The 16,202-nt window shown below is 41.6% G+C and overlaps 1 protein-coding gene across 1 annotated transcript in view; it reads right to left on the bottom strand.

The window, feature by feature from the left end:
* gli3 (GLI family zinc finger 3) overlaps nucleotides 1-16,202 on the bottom strand; it is a 215,250-nt gene that overhangs the window by 164,765 nt on the left and 34,283 nt on the right. Inside the window, exon 2 of the mRNA XM_067377454.1 lies at nucleotides 5,175-5,348. Coding sequence (XP_067233555.1) covers nucleotides 5,175-5,307 — 133 coding nt within the window. The 5' untranslated portion in view covers nucleotides 5,308-5,348. The remainder of the gene's footprint in view (nucleotides 1-5,174; nucleotides 5,349-16,202) is intronic.

The following is a 16,202-nucleotide window of genomic DNA, read 5'->3' as shown; positions in this document are numbered from 1 at the left end:
TGGATATATGTTTCAGACACCGGTTCCCATAGAGGCGGTTCCCCTAGCGTTTTCGAAAGGGAGCATGACATTTCCTGTTGCCCACAAGTGGCGTTATGACTGTAAATGAATACTGGCATGTAGATGTCTTCAGGCCAGGACTCTAATAAAACAAGTGAAGTTTGGGGCAGATTGGACATTGTATGCCCGAGTTACAACAACTTCCTGTTTCATTGTGAAACATCAAACTTTGTCAGGCCGCCACGGACGCCCTTCAGCGAAAACTCAAGATCTTGGCAATTTAATGTCGCGAAGGCCTTTAGATTAGACTGACCAAATATAATGTTGATCTGATTAAAGCTCTAGGAGGAGTGTGTACAACGTCTGGAAATGGCAAAAACTGCACAAATTTTGCAGAGAAAACTCAAAATATCTCACTTCCTGTTGGGTTTTCAGATTTTGCACCCAGGGACATTTTTGTAGGTATTGGGCTGTTACATATATCTACAGAATTTCATACTTGTACATAAAATGTAGCGCAAAGGGCACTTAATTGAAATTTTGTAGGTGGCGCTACCGTGCCATTTTGCCACACCTAATTCTGAAACCCATATCAGACATACATTTTCACCACTTCTGACGTGTGCAAAGTTTCATGAGTTTCCTAGCATGTTTAGGCCTTCAAAAATGTGATTCATTTCAGAGAAGAAGAATAATTGACTGAGCAGTTACAATAGGGTCCTCACACCATTGGTGCTCAGGCCCTTATAAATCTCTAAACAAATAAAATATAAGTTAATCAGTTAATACAGGAAGCCTGAGCAAGCCTTGTCCTATTATCACTGCTTTATATGTGCTACAAAAATGCTGAGATCAACAAGGTAGAGCATACAAATATTTGTGCTGATATTTATAAGAGAGAGAGAGAGAGACATGAAGGAGGTGGAGAACAGCAGGATAGAGTGTCGAAACAGTTGATTATAAGTCCCATCAAGTGATCAATGATTTCATTAATAAGACGAATCATACAGCTGTCACCACAATGACACCGGTGTGAGAAATGATCCTGGAGAACATTTACCAAACCCTTCCTCTAGGGAATAGCAGAATTACCCCCCATACGCACACATCCACATGTCCATTCAATAATTCCCCGTTAGTGTAACAGCCCAGCACCAAACGGAGAAAGGGGGGGAAAATGAAAGGAGCGTCAGGATGAACGGCTCTTAGAGGGAGAGAGACAGGAAGAGGAAAGGAGAAAATCCATTTTGAGCCCCCATTTTCAATTAGGCTCCACAAGCTGTTATCACAGGTGTCGCAGAATAGGCCCGAGCAAAGGAGAGTGGCTGCTGAAATGAACCCTTATCTGCACACCACAAAGATGGGCCGGGACAGACTATCTGTAAATTACTTTCCGGCCACGCTGCTAACAGGAACTTTATTTCTGTCAGATGACATTCGCCTCTATTTGCTGCTGATCATTTAAATAGCTGCCTAAAAAGAGGGACGTCACCTCTGCCTCTCTCTTTTTGTTCGCTCAGGCTCTCCTTTCATCCTTTTCATCAGCTTGTCTTTTTTCCTGTGCTATAATGGCTTATCAGCAGTCTCAAAATATGCCTGAACCTAATTTGTGGTCTTAAAAGACTACATAGCTACACTAAAGCAAAAACAAATAAATTATATATTTGTTATATATATTTGATAAAGTTAAACTTTGCATCTTGCTTTTCACCAAGGTCCCAGAGCCAGTTCCCAGTGTAAAAAACATGAACAAGTCTGTTCTGGTCTAGGAAAATCAACTGTAATGGCCCATAATTCCTTAACCCCTAAAATAATCCAGATTCATTCAGTCCTTGCACAGACACCTCTTTTTATAGCGATATATAAAATATTATTTATTATTTTAATAATTTTATGAAATACTTATAAAGTACCATGGAGTGCAAACTATTTTTTTTATCAAATGTAAACTGTAGTTTAACTATTACTTTAGTTTAACTATTAGTAGCCTCTAGCTTGACAAGTTTCAAAGAGGCTTCCCCAACAAGGTTTACAGTAAACAAGTTCAAACTATTTGCCTGACAACCTTCCAAATTCTTCACTCCTTTTTCCATCTGTTTGTCCTTACTTCCTTAATTCCCTGCCTAAGTTCTTCATACTTCCTTTATATTTGTTCATTTCATCACTCTGGCATCCATGAAAAACTATGATAAACCAACAATCCCGAAACTATTTCCATATCTCTCTCTCTCTTGCTCTGAATGGCAGGTGCCTTTTTGCCCCTTTCTCAATTTTAATTAACAAATTATCCCATGACGAGTGAGTTTATTCAGTTTAAGCACATGGACATCTCTCTCTCTTTCTTTTTCTCTTTCTCACTCTCCCTCTCACGGTCCAGGCAGCAACAATAGAATCAGAGGACTTTGTGGTCCACCTGCCTAGCAAATGATGTGAGTTGAGGAGGAGGGAAGCCCCCTTCCCTCACCCCTTCCAAAGAAGACCAATCAGGCCATTGTGGTGGCACAGTCGGTTCCTTTGAGCTGTCAGGCCAGGGGAGCCGGTCCACAGATGAATGCTTTGCAGGCCTGCGCCAGTCTTTATCTAACCATGTGGGAATGCTCCCCACCAACCCTGCACAATTACACACTGCGGCTAAACTTTTTCACAAACTTTTATGCCATGTGGTGAGAGAAACAGGAAAGGAAGAAAAGTATTAGTGTAAATGAGAAGGAAATGGGAAAAGAGAAATGTTCATGCATTTTTAGGTATTAAATACTCTTGTAGCTCAATAGGTAAAGCATAGTGCTAGCAACGGAAAGGTTATAGTTTTGATTCCACCTTGTACTTGGATAACTGTGACTATTTTAGAAAATACAAATGCATTTATGGGCAAATCAAATAAATTTTGCATAGTATAATGATTATTTATGAATGAATGAATGAATGAATGAATGAATGAATGAATGAATGAATGAATGAATGAATGAATAGTATTATATTTTCTTTATGTTGATTCTGCATTAATTTGATGTATTTAATGTGTAAATATATTTATAAATTTATAAATTTGTCATTAATCACAACTAACATGATTTGTCACAAAAAAATGGAATGATTAATTAATTACGTTTTTAAATTAAATCACAACCCTAAAAATGTTCTTAACTAGAGTTTTTTTTTTTTTTTTTTTCATTTCATTTATTTATTATACTACAGTGATCTGATCAAACATTTCTTTACTCCCTATAATCTACTCTATCTCAAAATCATCCATCTTAGCAAGCTTGTATTTCATCCTTTTTCTAAACTCCAACTCCACAGTTTCACTGTATTATTTGGGATTTCCCCTTCTGCACATCCTCCAGACATGCCTGGACTGATCTAGGATCAGTTTCAGTGTTTATCTAGAGGTAAAAGGTTAATGATGCGCCTCCACTGGCCAATCCTGGGTCTGTCAAAAAAGGGGGACACTGCCACTGTTGGGCTGCTGACAATTGCCTTTTGTTAGTCTTGAGGGGGCGGCCTGGGCAACACAGGTTAAAGTTGACAGGGTTTAGGTTACATCAGATAAGAGGTTATGAGTATTGGGAGACCAGGAGAATGCAGGGTAATTATAACCACACCAGGAATGTGTAAGCTATCTTATGGCTGAGGTAAGGCCCTTCAAGAAGCAGGTCTAGGGTCTGTTTTGATGGATGGCTCATTACGGTCTGTTGAGAGCTTGCGGTCAGGACTGGTTACTGGAATCAGAGCTTATGAAAAAACGATGAAACTGGCCTACCGTCAGAATGTTAATTTAGCTAGATTTTCCATCATAGGACAAGTTCCACAAACAGTTGGCTCTGTAATCATGCAAACACATCATAAAGCACTCCTTATCAAGATTGTCTCTGAGGGTATCTGAAGTGTCACACTGATGCTGAATTAGAAATTCTTTTGCATATCAGAAACATAAAACACTCTGGATGAAAGATTTGTCATGGCCTACTATTTCATCTTTTTCATCGTTTTTGTAGAACATAAAACTTGAGTCCCATGGAGTGTCAAGGGTGATGGTATTCATTTAAAAGTGATCCCCCGGGTCTCTCCCCTGAGTGTGGGACTGAACCCCAGCCAGATGATCGCTGCAGCAAACTTTCCAAGACAAACCTTATGTTGTTCAGAGAAGTAATTACCCTTGCATTACAGAGAAAAATCCACAATCAGTAAGCCAAATTACATCCATGCTTTTTCCACAACAGTAAAGCTCTATCCCCCATCTCTGTTCATTCCCAACTCTCAGCACCCCTCCTCTAATTAATGAAAGAGAGCTGGCCATCTGGGAATGACTAACAGTGAGAAAGAGAGAGATGGAGTGGGAGCTCCTAATAGCAATTAACGATGCCCTCCTCCACAAAAAAAAAAGGATTTTTTTTTTTTTTTTTTTTTTGACTTCCTGCCATATTACCACAGGCTTTCATGTGGAGTGGTACAAAAATCAGACCACTCATCAACCAAGACACACACCCACACACCATTTTTGTGACTTTTTGTGTGGAGAAGGGAAGTGAGACTATACCATTTTGTATTTGGTTGTGTTGTGAACTTTTGCAGCACGTTTTTGTATTTGGTTGTGTTGTGAACTTTTGCAGTGCGTTTCTGTATTTGGGTGCATTGTGAACATTTGCAGCACATGTGTTGTCTAACTGATGAAGATGTTTTCTTTATTTGCTGGTGTTTTTTTCTGTTTGCATGTGTTTTCCTCAGTTGCAGAGTGTTGAGCTCTCTCGGCCACCGTACTAAAAGGTTAATGCTTTATCATGTTTGAAATTAACACAGCACCTGATAGGGTTAACAAACGAAAACTTGAGATAACTCAAGCTACACACATTATATTTGTAAAATAAAACAGCAATGTTTCCATCAGTGATGTTTGATCTTTGTCAGTCTTAATATTTTAACATCCAAAATATAGTAGTCAACATTTGAAGTGGATCAAAACCTTTCATCAAAGTTGTCCTAAAACCTACTTCTTAGGACAACTTAGTTCTTAGGACAACTTTGATTAACTTTTTTTGATCCACTTCAAATGTTGACTACTGTATTATACACTTCTCCTTTAAACATTTCAAAAATACAGAATGAATAGAGATTAGAAGTTTGAGCTTGACAAGTAATTAGAAGGGAAGGTTGAAGTTGAAATTTTGAAGCTATACCATTAGAGGTAGTGCTGGAGGCCACAGCCTTCTCACTGATGTCTGCACGGGTGGAGGCGCTCTTGGTGGCTATGATGGTCTCCACTCTCTTCTTCTTCTCTGCTGCAGAACTGGTCTGGGACTGGGTTTCCATGACAACTGCGCATTCCTCAGTACCTCATAAAGACAGGATACCTACAGCGTAACAAGTTAGGAAAAGTTGAGAGGTCAGTGGTTGGAGAAAAAAAAAAAAAAACATTTAAATCAACAACAATAAATCTCATTAACAAATAACACACAATTAACAACAATCAATTGATCAGTCCATAGATTGAAAATGACTTTTTTTTCTAAATTTCCAACTCTATACAGAAACTATACAAAATCACAAATTTCCTTTAAACTTAAAAAAAAAAAAAAAAATCAAAAGTTTAAAAATGATTAGCCTGTCTATCCATCTTAATTAAACTACTGTAATTATCAAAAAAAAAAAACATTCTAATTGTTTTATAAGTAGCATGAGAAGGTTACTATGAATATGGAAGTAGCTGTCTTGGATTCAGCTATTAGAGTTTGATGTGCTTGAATCTCCAGATGAGGGGTGTAACCATGATGAATGAGGAAGGGGGTACAGACAAACAGTTAACTTAGTTTGTTTAGGGATTTTTGCCCTCAACCACTTGAGTGTGTGTTGACATTTAGCTCAACACAACATATAACAATCCTGGTTTGAAGGGGAAAAAAACAACAACAAACACCATGAAGTTTTTGTTTGTTTGTTTTTTGCTTTTTTAATAAGATAATTTCACTATTTATCACTGTAAGCTGCTTTGAAACTATCTGTGTGTGTGTGTGTGTGTGTGTGTGTGTGTGTGTGTGTGTGTGTGTGTGTGTGTGTGTGTGAGAGAGAGAGAGAGAGAGAGAGAGAGAGCGATAGAGAGAGAGAGAGAGAGAGAGAGAGAGAGAGAGAGAGAGCACATGCTTTGGCAATATTGTGTGTAAACACAATCATGCCAATAAATAGTAGTTTAAATTGAAAAAAAAAAAAATGAAAAAAATGAATTAACAGAAAGCAAGGGAGGGAGAGAGAATGAGAGAGATTGCTCACATAGTTTTTCCCTTCTCAGTTAATTTTCCTCAAATCCCAAGAAAAGTGGAAAAGAGTGAAAGAGGAAAATGATGAAACCGTTGACATGGAGTCAAAAAGTAGGGGTAAAAGAGAAGGGAGATCGGGACCTACACATTCCTGTGGACAAGCAAATACAGCAAGCTTGTGTCCATTCAAGCATAGTTGACGTGTCTTTTGTGTGCTCTATGGGGCGGCCGGGCAGTCATCTGCACCAATTAAGACTGGGACCTTTTCACTCATAATCCCACTGACCTGGCCTGTGCCATATAATTCCATAAGTGTTCCCAAATTCCTTGTTCTTCATGCTTTTCCACCCAACTCCTCCTTAATAACACTTTTCTCCCACTTTTTCATCATTTTATTTGACCCTAATCTAACATAAACTGTAGGTGCAAAACTGATTCCAGAGTAAAATGTTATTGCTCTTTCATAGCTCAGGAAAAGTCAAGAGAAGTACAAGCTTTGTTCCAGATGTTTCTTAAAAAAAAAAAAAAATGAGACAATAGTTGATATATTAGCTAGTCTTTTGGAACATAGTTTGATACTTTGTTGACATCTTTTCTGTAATATGTGTGAGATTACTAGTGTAACGACGGCGGGATTCAGAGTAAGATCCAAATGTAGTCGTACAGGCAGGGTCAATCAGGAGCAAACAGGAACAGCAAGGGACAGGCAAAAAACGTAGTCAGGAAACAGGCAATGGTCAGGCTAGGCAGATATCACTCACAGAACAGTATACAAGGCAAAGGTCAGGACAGGCAGCAATGGAATCGTGAATGGGTAACAGGCAGGATCAACAACAGGTAGGCAGACAGGATATAAACGCTCAGAAATGACACACAGTGTGAGCCTGACTTCGTCATACTCATATTCTAGGCAGAATGTGAGTCTGATACTGCTCCATTGCACTTGAATTATGGGGTGTGTCTTAACCGAACCAGTAAAAAACAACAACTCTGCACTCAATTGGATAGACCTACAACCAATCAGAGCAACGCAGTAAGTGACGTATGTTGAACTTGTACTTTTGCCGAATCCCGTTGGAAGGACGGCAAACACATCTTTCCCATCGACAAATGCCGTGATTGCGGTTCTTTGTTCGTCTTTTAAAATTAATGCGCTGTCGATTTCTTTTATTACAGACGTGATAGCGGAATCTAAACATCTTACTTCTCCAGCTGCAGTCATCGTTGGTGAAAACCAATTCAACCCAAGCGCTCTTGCGCCGTAGATGGCATAACTGGGGAGGGGGGGTGGGTGCCCTGGAGACCTACAGGCAGGAGATACTGGATGTGTAGGCGGGTATGGAGGTCTCCAGGGCAGGTCCAGGAACTCAAGCAGCCACGGCGGGTCAGGAGCCTCGGGCGGCAACAGCGGGTCAGGAAGCCATGGCGGGTCAGGCGGCTCGGGCAGCCACGGCAGGTCAGGCGGCTCGGGCAGCCACGGCAAAACAGAGTCTATAGGCGACCCCAGCGGGTCAGAGTCCATTAAGGGCCATAATAATTCGGAGGCCCTTAACGGCCATGGTTGAGCAGGGTCCCCACCCACAAGCTCCCCACCCTCAGGTATACCCCCCCCAAAAAAGTTCTTGGGGATTTCAACTGGGTACGTTGCGGGCTTGTGGGCAAGGAGTTCGGGTGGCTCTGGCAGGGCAAGACGCTTGAGTGACGCCGGCAGGGCAAAACGCTTGAGTGGCGCTGGCAGAGCAAGGAGCTTGGGCGGCTCTGGCAGAGCGAGGAGCTTGGGCGGCGCTGGCAGAGCGAGGAGCTTGGGCGGCGCTGGCAGGGCGAGGAGCACAGGTGGCGCCGGCAGGGCGAGGAGCACAGGTGGCGCCGGCAGGACAAGGAGCACAGGTGGCGCCGGCAGGGAAAGGAGCACAGGTGGCGCCGGTAGGGCAAGGAGCACAGGTGGCGTCGGCAGGGCAAGGACCACAGGTGGCGCCGGTAGAGTGAGGAGCTCAATAGGCGCTGGCAGGGCAAGGAGCAGATGGTGATCGTGACAACTAGTAACTTATTCTGAGGAGAAAAATCTGATAAGCAGGAGACTAATGACCAGATTTAATAACAGCTTGCGCCAGCGCAAACCCTCTTTTGGCGTTAAAAAACGACTGTCGGGATTTGCTAAAAATTTGAGCTGAAAAGGTGTGGACTGAGTTGTTTTTGCGGCTGACCTTATTGCATATGCATTTGTAGGAGATTCCCTTTCAGAAGCAAAATTTATGGGAGGAGATATATATATATATATATATATAAAAACATGGCTTGGCAAACAATATTATTATTATGTGTACATATTTGTCAGAATACATGTAACAAGTTGCGCCTGTGTCGACCTGCACATGATGAGAGCATCAGCTCTGCTTATTTGCAACCCAACGCTACTTTGCGCTGCTCTTGTTAGATTGCGTTGGTCATTATGTAAATTATTTGACTGCATCTGTATTCTTAAATTTGCACGTCAGCAGTAGATCACGTGCAAAACTTGCCACTCCCATCGGCGCATTTGTGGAATTGCGCTCTCACGCTAATTTGCCCCGTTTAGGAAATCTGGCCCTTAAGCAAAAGTCTCCATTCGGTTTCCATTTAATTTAATTGCTGCTTTGGAGAAACAATTGAGATATGAATCTAATGTGTGACTTTTCAGAGTTCATATTGAAATCTCAGATTTGATTTTCTGGAAAATCTGAGCACAGTTTGAGACATGGTTGAGATCTTTTTTGAAACAAAAGTCTTAATTTAATCTCACTAAATATAATCTCAATAAATAAATCTCACTAAATCTCACTAGATATTAAAGATATCTAATATTTTTCCTACAGATTATGTGCTCATTAGGCTGTTTTAACGTTATTATATACAGGTGTACTTTAGTGTGTCGGTCAGTAACACAATGTCAATTATGTGAAATTAATAGATGAAAAGCTTATGGCCTTAAAGTATGCACCAGGATGTTAAAGCCAGCTATCTAAACACCCTGAATTAAAGAAGCTCACAATAGAATGCATTAAAACGGCAGTTTTGTGGCAGTTGTTTCCCAAAATAAATGTAAATTCTCATATTAATGCTTATTCCTTGCGCTGACAGAGTCCCACACCCAATTAGCTGTGGGAAAGAGAAAGGGTGTTTCATTCTGCGTGTTGGCCCATAATCCTTTCTCACAAAAAGAGAAGCGATTAACCAGGTTTAAAATACCGCAATTCAGCCTTCTCCAAAGGAAAAAAAATTCTTATTTTAAGCACATTAAGCAAATCAATTTAACATAAATTATACGCTCTGCTGACAAAAGCAGGGAGTTGAAAGTCAGCTGTGAATGGTACTTCAAAGTCATGCACCCGAAATACACTTTGAGTCATTAACGTGCTTGATTGAAATTTGAATTAGTTTACTTGAATTAGGATTTTCCCCTTCACCTCGGCATCATGCAAACATAAGTTGCCTCCAAATGTTTTGCATGCTTCTCATACTTTTCACATAAACTCAAGTCAGTTATACAGTGGGATTTAGGCTTGAGTCAGGGTCTCTGACGTGCAGGTGAGAGGATTAGGGTTTAAATTAAAGGTCAAACAAACAGCTTTTGGGTTTAGTGGGTATTAGATTGATTTCAAATTTCAAACAGGACAGTAAGAGCTAGTTTGAAACCAATCCACACACACAAATGTTAAATTCTAAAACCTAAAATCCTCCATACATGAATATAAATAAATATATAACTATATCAGTGTATTTATTAATGTATCTCGATAAATACACTAATCCTAATGGAAATTTGGTGACAGCTGCCAGGTGGTGCCAGAAAATATGCACTAACTTTTGCACTAAAGTTTCTTAAAAATAAATAAATAAATAAATACAAATAAAATATACTGTATGTAATATGTAGAATTAAATTGGTTTAATAGCATGTATTTTTAAACATAACAAATTGTATAACAAAAAATATGCTTTAAATAAAAAAATATTTTTGATGATTAAAATATAAAATTAAGTTAAAAAAAAGTAATTGCATATGTGCATATGTATATGACTCTGTACACCACTATATATGTAAAAATTAATATGGGGGGTCACTACTCTGTCTCTGTGCTCTGAGAAAGACTGAATATCTCTTTAATTAAGGGATAAGCTTATTTACCTGCTCAATTACAAAACTTTAAACAGGCCATTACAATGGCATCACCAGGCTCTTTGCAATGGCATCCTCGTGATCCATTACCCCATAACCAGCTACATACTGTTGAAAAATATCTACCAATGGTGAGGCAAAGCAGTAAGGTGTAGGAGGAGAAAAAATGGTTGTTTCAAAGATGAGCAAGCCAAGCTCCCTTGTCCCAGCACTGTGGTCCATCAGTGAGTGTTGAGCTCTGTGGACTAATAAGATTAGCTTTCCTTTTTCTACAACCTTTTCCACTTAAGATGTTTTAGAGGAGCTGGAGAGGGACTGGGAATGACTTTCACTGCTGGTTGAGCCCGTCACGTCTTACATTCCTGGATAACAATTGCACAATGATGTAATCTTTATGCTTACACGGTCCCTCTTTTGCGCTTGTTGCTCAGTAGATAAGAACAGAATAAAGAATGTGCAACAATACCAAACCTCTAGTGAGCACCGGCTCCTTGGCTTATTAGCTGCCTTGTTTGTTTGTTTGTTCTGCCCCGCATTGGTTTGTAAGCTGAGAGAGAGTGAGTGCAGAGATACAGAGAACAAGAGACCCAAAAGATGCTGCAAATGAAGGAGTAGCTTTTTCATCTTTATTCTTCCCCCAGAGCAGAGGAGTTTTTGTTGTGTAGTCCTTGTGCAAATGCTCCTGACAAGACTCATTTCCATGCCATACTAGGACTGCACGATATTGGAAAAAAACTGATATTGCAATATTTAGTTTTTCTGCAATATATATAGTGAAATGTAAAAAAAAAAAAAAAAAAAATCACCAAATGAAAATTCAACTTGAATAGCTCTATTTGGAAAGAATTGATCATTCTAGAATCTTTAGGGTGATTTTGTAGGTGAGTGAATATGCACAGAAAATAATTAACAAATTACAAGCTAAATATAACAGAACAGATACAAACTAGAAGATAAAGTTTATAAACAAACTTTAATGTTGGCTTGCAACAAGCCTCGATGGGCAGCCTGAGGAAAAAGAGCCAAAAGCACATGTCTGTTTTGTGTTCTGAAGGTGGCCCGGCCACAACGGCCGCTTTAAGAGGCGCGGCTCGGCTCCTGTTTTGTTTGTGTGTGTGTGTGTGTGTGTGTGTGCTTTTGTTTATATTACATCGTGGGGACCAGCCATCGGTCCCCACAATGTAAATTAATTAATAAAAATAAAAATACTAAATTATGTTTTTGTGAGAAAATAAAGGTGTGCACAGTTTCCTGTGATGGTTAGGTTTAGGGTTAGGGGTAGGGTAGGGGGATAGAAAGTACGGTTTGTACAGTATAAAATGCATTGCGGCCTATGGAAAGTCCCCACAATTCACAAAAACAAACATGTGTGTGTGTGTGTGTGTGTGTGTGTGTGTGCTTTTGTTTATATTACATTGTGGGGACCAAATGTCCCCATGATGTAATATAAACCTGAGTTCACCTACATCGTGGGGACCAGCCAGCGGTCCCCACAATGTAAATGGGTTTATAAATCATATAGAATGAGTTTTTGTGAAAAAGTAAAAGTTTGCACAGTTTCCTGTGAGGGTTAGGTTTAGGGGTAGGGGCAGGGTAGGGGGATAGAATGTACAGTTTGTTCAGTGTAAAATGCATTGAAGTCTATGGAAAGTCCCCACAATTCACAAAAACAAACATGTGTGTGTGTGTGTGTGTGTGTGTGTGTGTGTGTGTGTGTGTGTGTGTGTGTAACATCGTATCAGTCTATCAACCTGTTCAATAAACTGTTTAAAACATGTCACCCTGTATTTAGAGCTGTAACAAACAATTGTTTTGAGGATCGATGGATCTATCCATTTTTCTATCTATTATTTTATGGCTCCACTTTATATTAGGTGTCTTAAACAGCTAAATACTAACATTTAAATTAACTATTAATTATTGTGTACATGTTTTTACATTGTACTTATATTTGTTAAAAAGTAGCTGCATGTATCTACAAGTTTACATGATGAATATCTATTATTTTCTGATTAGTCAATTATAGTGGCTTACTAGTATAACCTTGGTTAACCTACCAATACATAATCATTGTAATTTATGTTGTTATATTTCAAGGTTTATTTAAACATTTGATCATAATGTTGTCTTCATTCAGAAGATTAAAGGTGCCCTAGAACCAGTTTTTACAAGATATAATATAAGTCTAAGGTGTCCCCTGAATCTGTGAAGTTTCAGCTCAAAATACCCCATAGATTTTTTTTAATAAATTTTTTTATCTGCCTATTTTGAAGCATCAACTATGCACCGATTAAGCACGCGGCCCCTTTAAAACGCGCACTCCCTGCCCCCCGAGCTCTCGACTATAATACAGTGCATTTATAAAGTTCACACAGCTAATATAACCCTCAAATGTCAGGTGACCCTTGATGATCCAGAGGCGAAAGTAGTTCACAAAGTTTATTGTTGTCCCAATTAGTAAACAAAAACAGACTGCCAGGCGCAAAACAGCAAACGCGCTGCAGCTGGAGATCAATAGAGTCAACAGAAACTCCCCGAGCCACAGATCCTCGACAGTAGTCCCGCTGTAGTGGACAGATGGAAACGGTGCAGGCTGGCAGATAGATGTTACCACGCCAGTAGAAAGGTGAATCTGTACCGCCGACTGGACAGCAGAGAATAAGGTCGGGCCCCGGGCTGGAACTGGGACAGGGACTGGAACTCAGATTTAGAATAATAGCTGCTAACACACACATATAAGTTTCGTCAAGCACCAGAGCGAAGAAAGAGTCACACTCACGTACAACAATTCCCGGACACAGACTAAAACAAAGAGCAGGGAGAAGAAAGCAGCGCAATCAGTGCAAAGACACAGAACAGGTGCGTGCACGAGAGCGCAAACGCCAGAGGTAATAGGGGACAGCTGAAATCAATGAGACGTGAACGATAGAAGGGAAGAGAACAGCAAAAAACACGAGTAATCAAACCTGGCTCATGACAGTACCCCTCCCCCGAGGAGCGCCCCCTGGCGCTCCCAAGAAAGAGGACTGGCGAGAGCGAAGGAAATCATTGATGAGCGAACGGTCCAACGATCCAACTCCTCTCCTCCGAACCATAACCCTCCCATTCGACGAGATACTGGTAGCCCCGACCCCGATGATGCATGTCCAGCAGTCTCCTAACCCTGTAAACAGGAGAACCCTCGACAAGAGCGGGACAGTGGGCAGGGCGCGAACGACCGGCTTAATACATGAAACGTGAAAGACCGGATGGACGCGCCTCAAATTAGGAGGCAATTTGAGTTTAACCGCCACAGGACTAAGGACCTTGATAATGGGGAAAGGCCCGATGAAACGTGGGGCCAGTTTACGAGATTGGAGGTAAATCCTTGGTGGATAACCAAACCTTCTGTCCACAAATATATCTGGCCGCCTTGATGCGATGGCGATTGGCAGCGCGACGGGTACGCTCTCTATTTCGACATAAGGCGGACCTAACAGCTCTTCACATCTGACAACTCTTTTTTTTGACAACGGCGAATAAATGCTTGAACAGAGGGAACAGAAGTCTCAGTCTCCTGAGAGGGAAACAGAGGGGGCTGATACCCTAAAGAAGACTGAAACGGAGATAACCCGGTAGCCGACGAAGTAAGAGAATTATGAGCATACTCGATCCAGGGAAGTTGCTCGCACCAAGACGCGGGATTACAAAAAGCTAGAGTACGGAGCATACGTCCCAAGATTTGATTAGTTCGTTCTGCCTGACCATTAGTCTGGGGGTGAAACCCAGAGGACAAACTGGCAGACGCAATTAGACGGAAAAACTCCCTCCAAAACTGCGAAGCAAATTGGGAACCCCTGTCCGAGACGATGTCTGTGGGAAGACCGTGCAAACGAAAAACATTCTCAATGACAACTTGCGCGGTCTCCTTGGCGGAAGGGAGCTTACTAAGTGGTACAAAATGGGCCACCTTGGAAAAACGATCGACTATAGTGAGAATGACAGAGTTATTGTTTGAAACAGGGAGACCAGTCACGAAATCCATGGCAATGTGTGACCAGGGACGAGACGGAATGGGAAGAGGTCTAAGGAGTCCAGCGGGGGGAGAATTATTACATTTGGTCTGAGCGCATACAGGACATGAAGAAACAAACCGACGTACGTCACGCATCCTAGAAGGCCACCAAAATCGCTGGCTAATAGACACAAGGGTTCCTCTAACCCCCGGATGGACAACCAGTTTAGAGGAATGACCCCAATGGAGAACTGCGGGTCGCACGGACGGGGGAACAAATTATTGGTCGGAAGGACATCGTCTGGGGACAGAAATACCCAAAAGAGCGGCCTTGACTTGTCTCTCGATTCCCCAGGAAACTCCAGCCACCACGCAACCCTCCGGAAGGATAGGCTCAGTGGAAGAAGCGTCACCAGCGGAACCGAACTGCAGAGAAAGCGCGTCAAGCTTAGTTTTCTTTGATCCGGGTCTATAAGAGATAGTGAAATCAAAACGCCCAAAAAATAGCACCCAGCGAGCCTCGCGAGCATTCAAACGTTTTGCCGATCGGATATCCACACAATGAACGGAACAGAGGAACCCTCCTACCAGTGGCGCCACTCGCCCAGGGCCAAACGAATGGCGAGGAGCTCACGGTTGCCGATATTGTAATTTCGTTCGGCAGACAAGAGATGATGAGAGAAAAACGCGCAAGGATGGATCTTATTATCAGTAGGAGAGCGCTGCAACAGGACAGCACCTACGGCAGTATCAGAGGCATCAACCTCGACTATGAATTGTTCAGTTAGATCAGGCGTGATGAGAATAGGTGCGGAAGTGAACAGCTCCTTCAATCTATCGAAAGCGTGCTGAGCACAATCAATCCATTCAAAACGTCTCTTTGGGGAAGTGAGAGCTGTTAGAGGCGCGGCAATGTGACTTAATTTGGTGATAAAACGCCGATAGAAATTAGCGAATCCTAGAAAGCGCTGGAGAGCAACACGAGACCGCACGTACCTTTGCAGGGTCCTTGTTGACACCGTCAGCAGAGATTACCGAACCCAGAAAAAATACAGATTGAGCATGAAAAATGCATTTTTCAGCTTTAACAAAAAGCTTGTTCTCCAGCAGACGTTGTAAGACACGACGAACATGCTGTACATGCAGCACCGGAGACGGGGAAAAGATGAGGATGTCATCCAAATATACAAAAACGAAAATGTTTAACCTGTCTCTCAGAATGTCATTGATCAATGTCCTTAATCTCCGGACACAATCTCTCCAGAAACCGCGCCGTCAAGGCAGGCTCATTCCACTCACATGAAGCTGACAAAGTATGAAACTCTATGGAAAAGTCAGAAACTGAGCATTCTCCCTGGCATAAGACAGCGAGCTGCTTACGGAGCGGTCGAAAACCTTTACCATCTCCTCACGGAACGCAGTGAAGGACTGACAGCATACCGCCTCCACCTCCCAGACATCCGTGGCCCAGTCTCGCGCTCTCCCTGTCAGCAGAGAAATAACAAATGCAACCTTCGCATGATCGGTCGCATACGTACAGGGTTGGAGAGAAAAAAACAACTTCACATTGAGTTAGGAAGGCCTTGCAGTCTGAGGGCTCACCGGCGTATCTTGGTGGGTTGTTCACTCTCGGTTCTGGGGCTTGACTGGGAGGAGGAAAATCAGAAAACCTTTGATAGAGAAGTTGAAATCGGTGAGATAAGTCTGTCACTTGACCAATGAGGTTCTCAACCGCATGTCTAATCGCAGAGAGTTCCTGCACATGACGACCGAGCATCGCCCCCTGCATCCTAACAGCAAAGTG

This window comes from Chanodichthys erythropterus, chromosome 23 (genome assembly GCF_024489055.1).
Source record: "Chanodichthys erythropterus isolate Z2021 chromosome 23, ASM2448905v1, whole genome shotgun sequence".
NCBI lineage: Eukaryota > Metazoa > Chordata > Actinopteri > Cypriniformes > Xenocyprididae > Chanodichthys > Chanodichthys erythropterus.
This window is presented reverse-complemented; position numbering and strand designations above follow the sequence as displayed.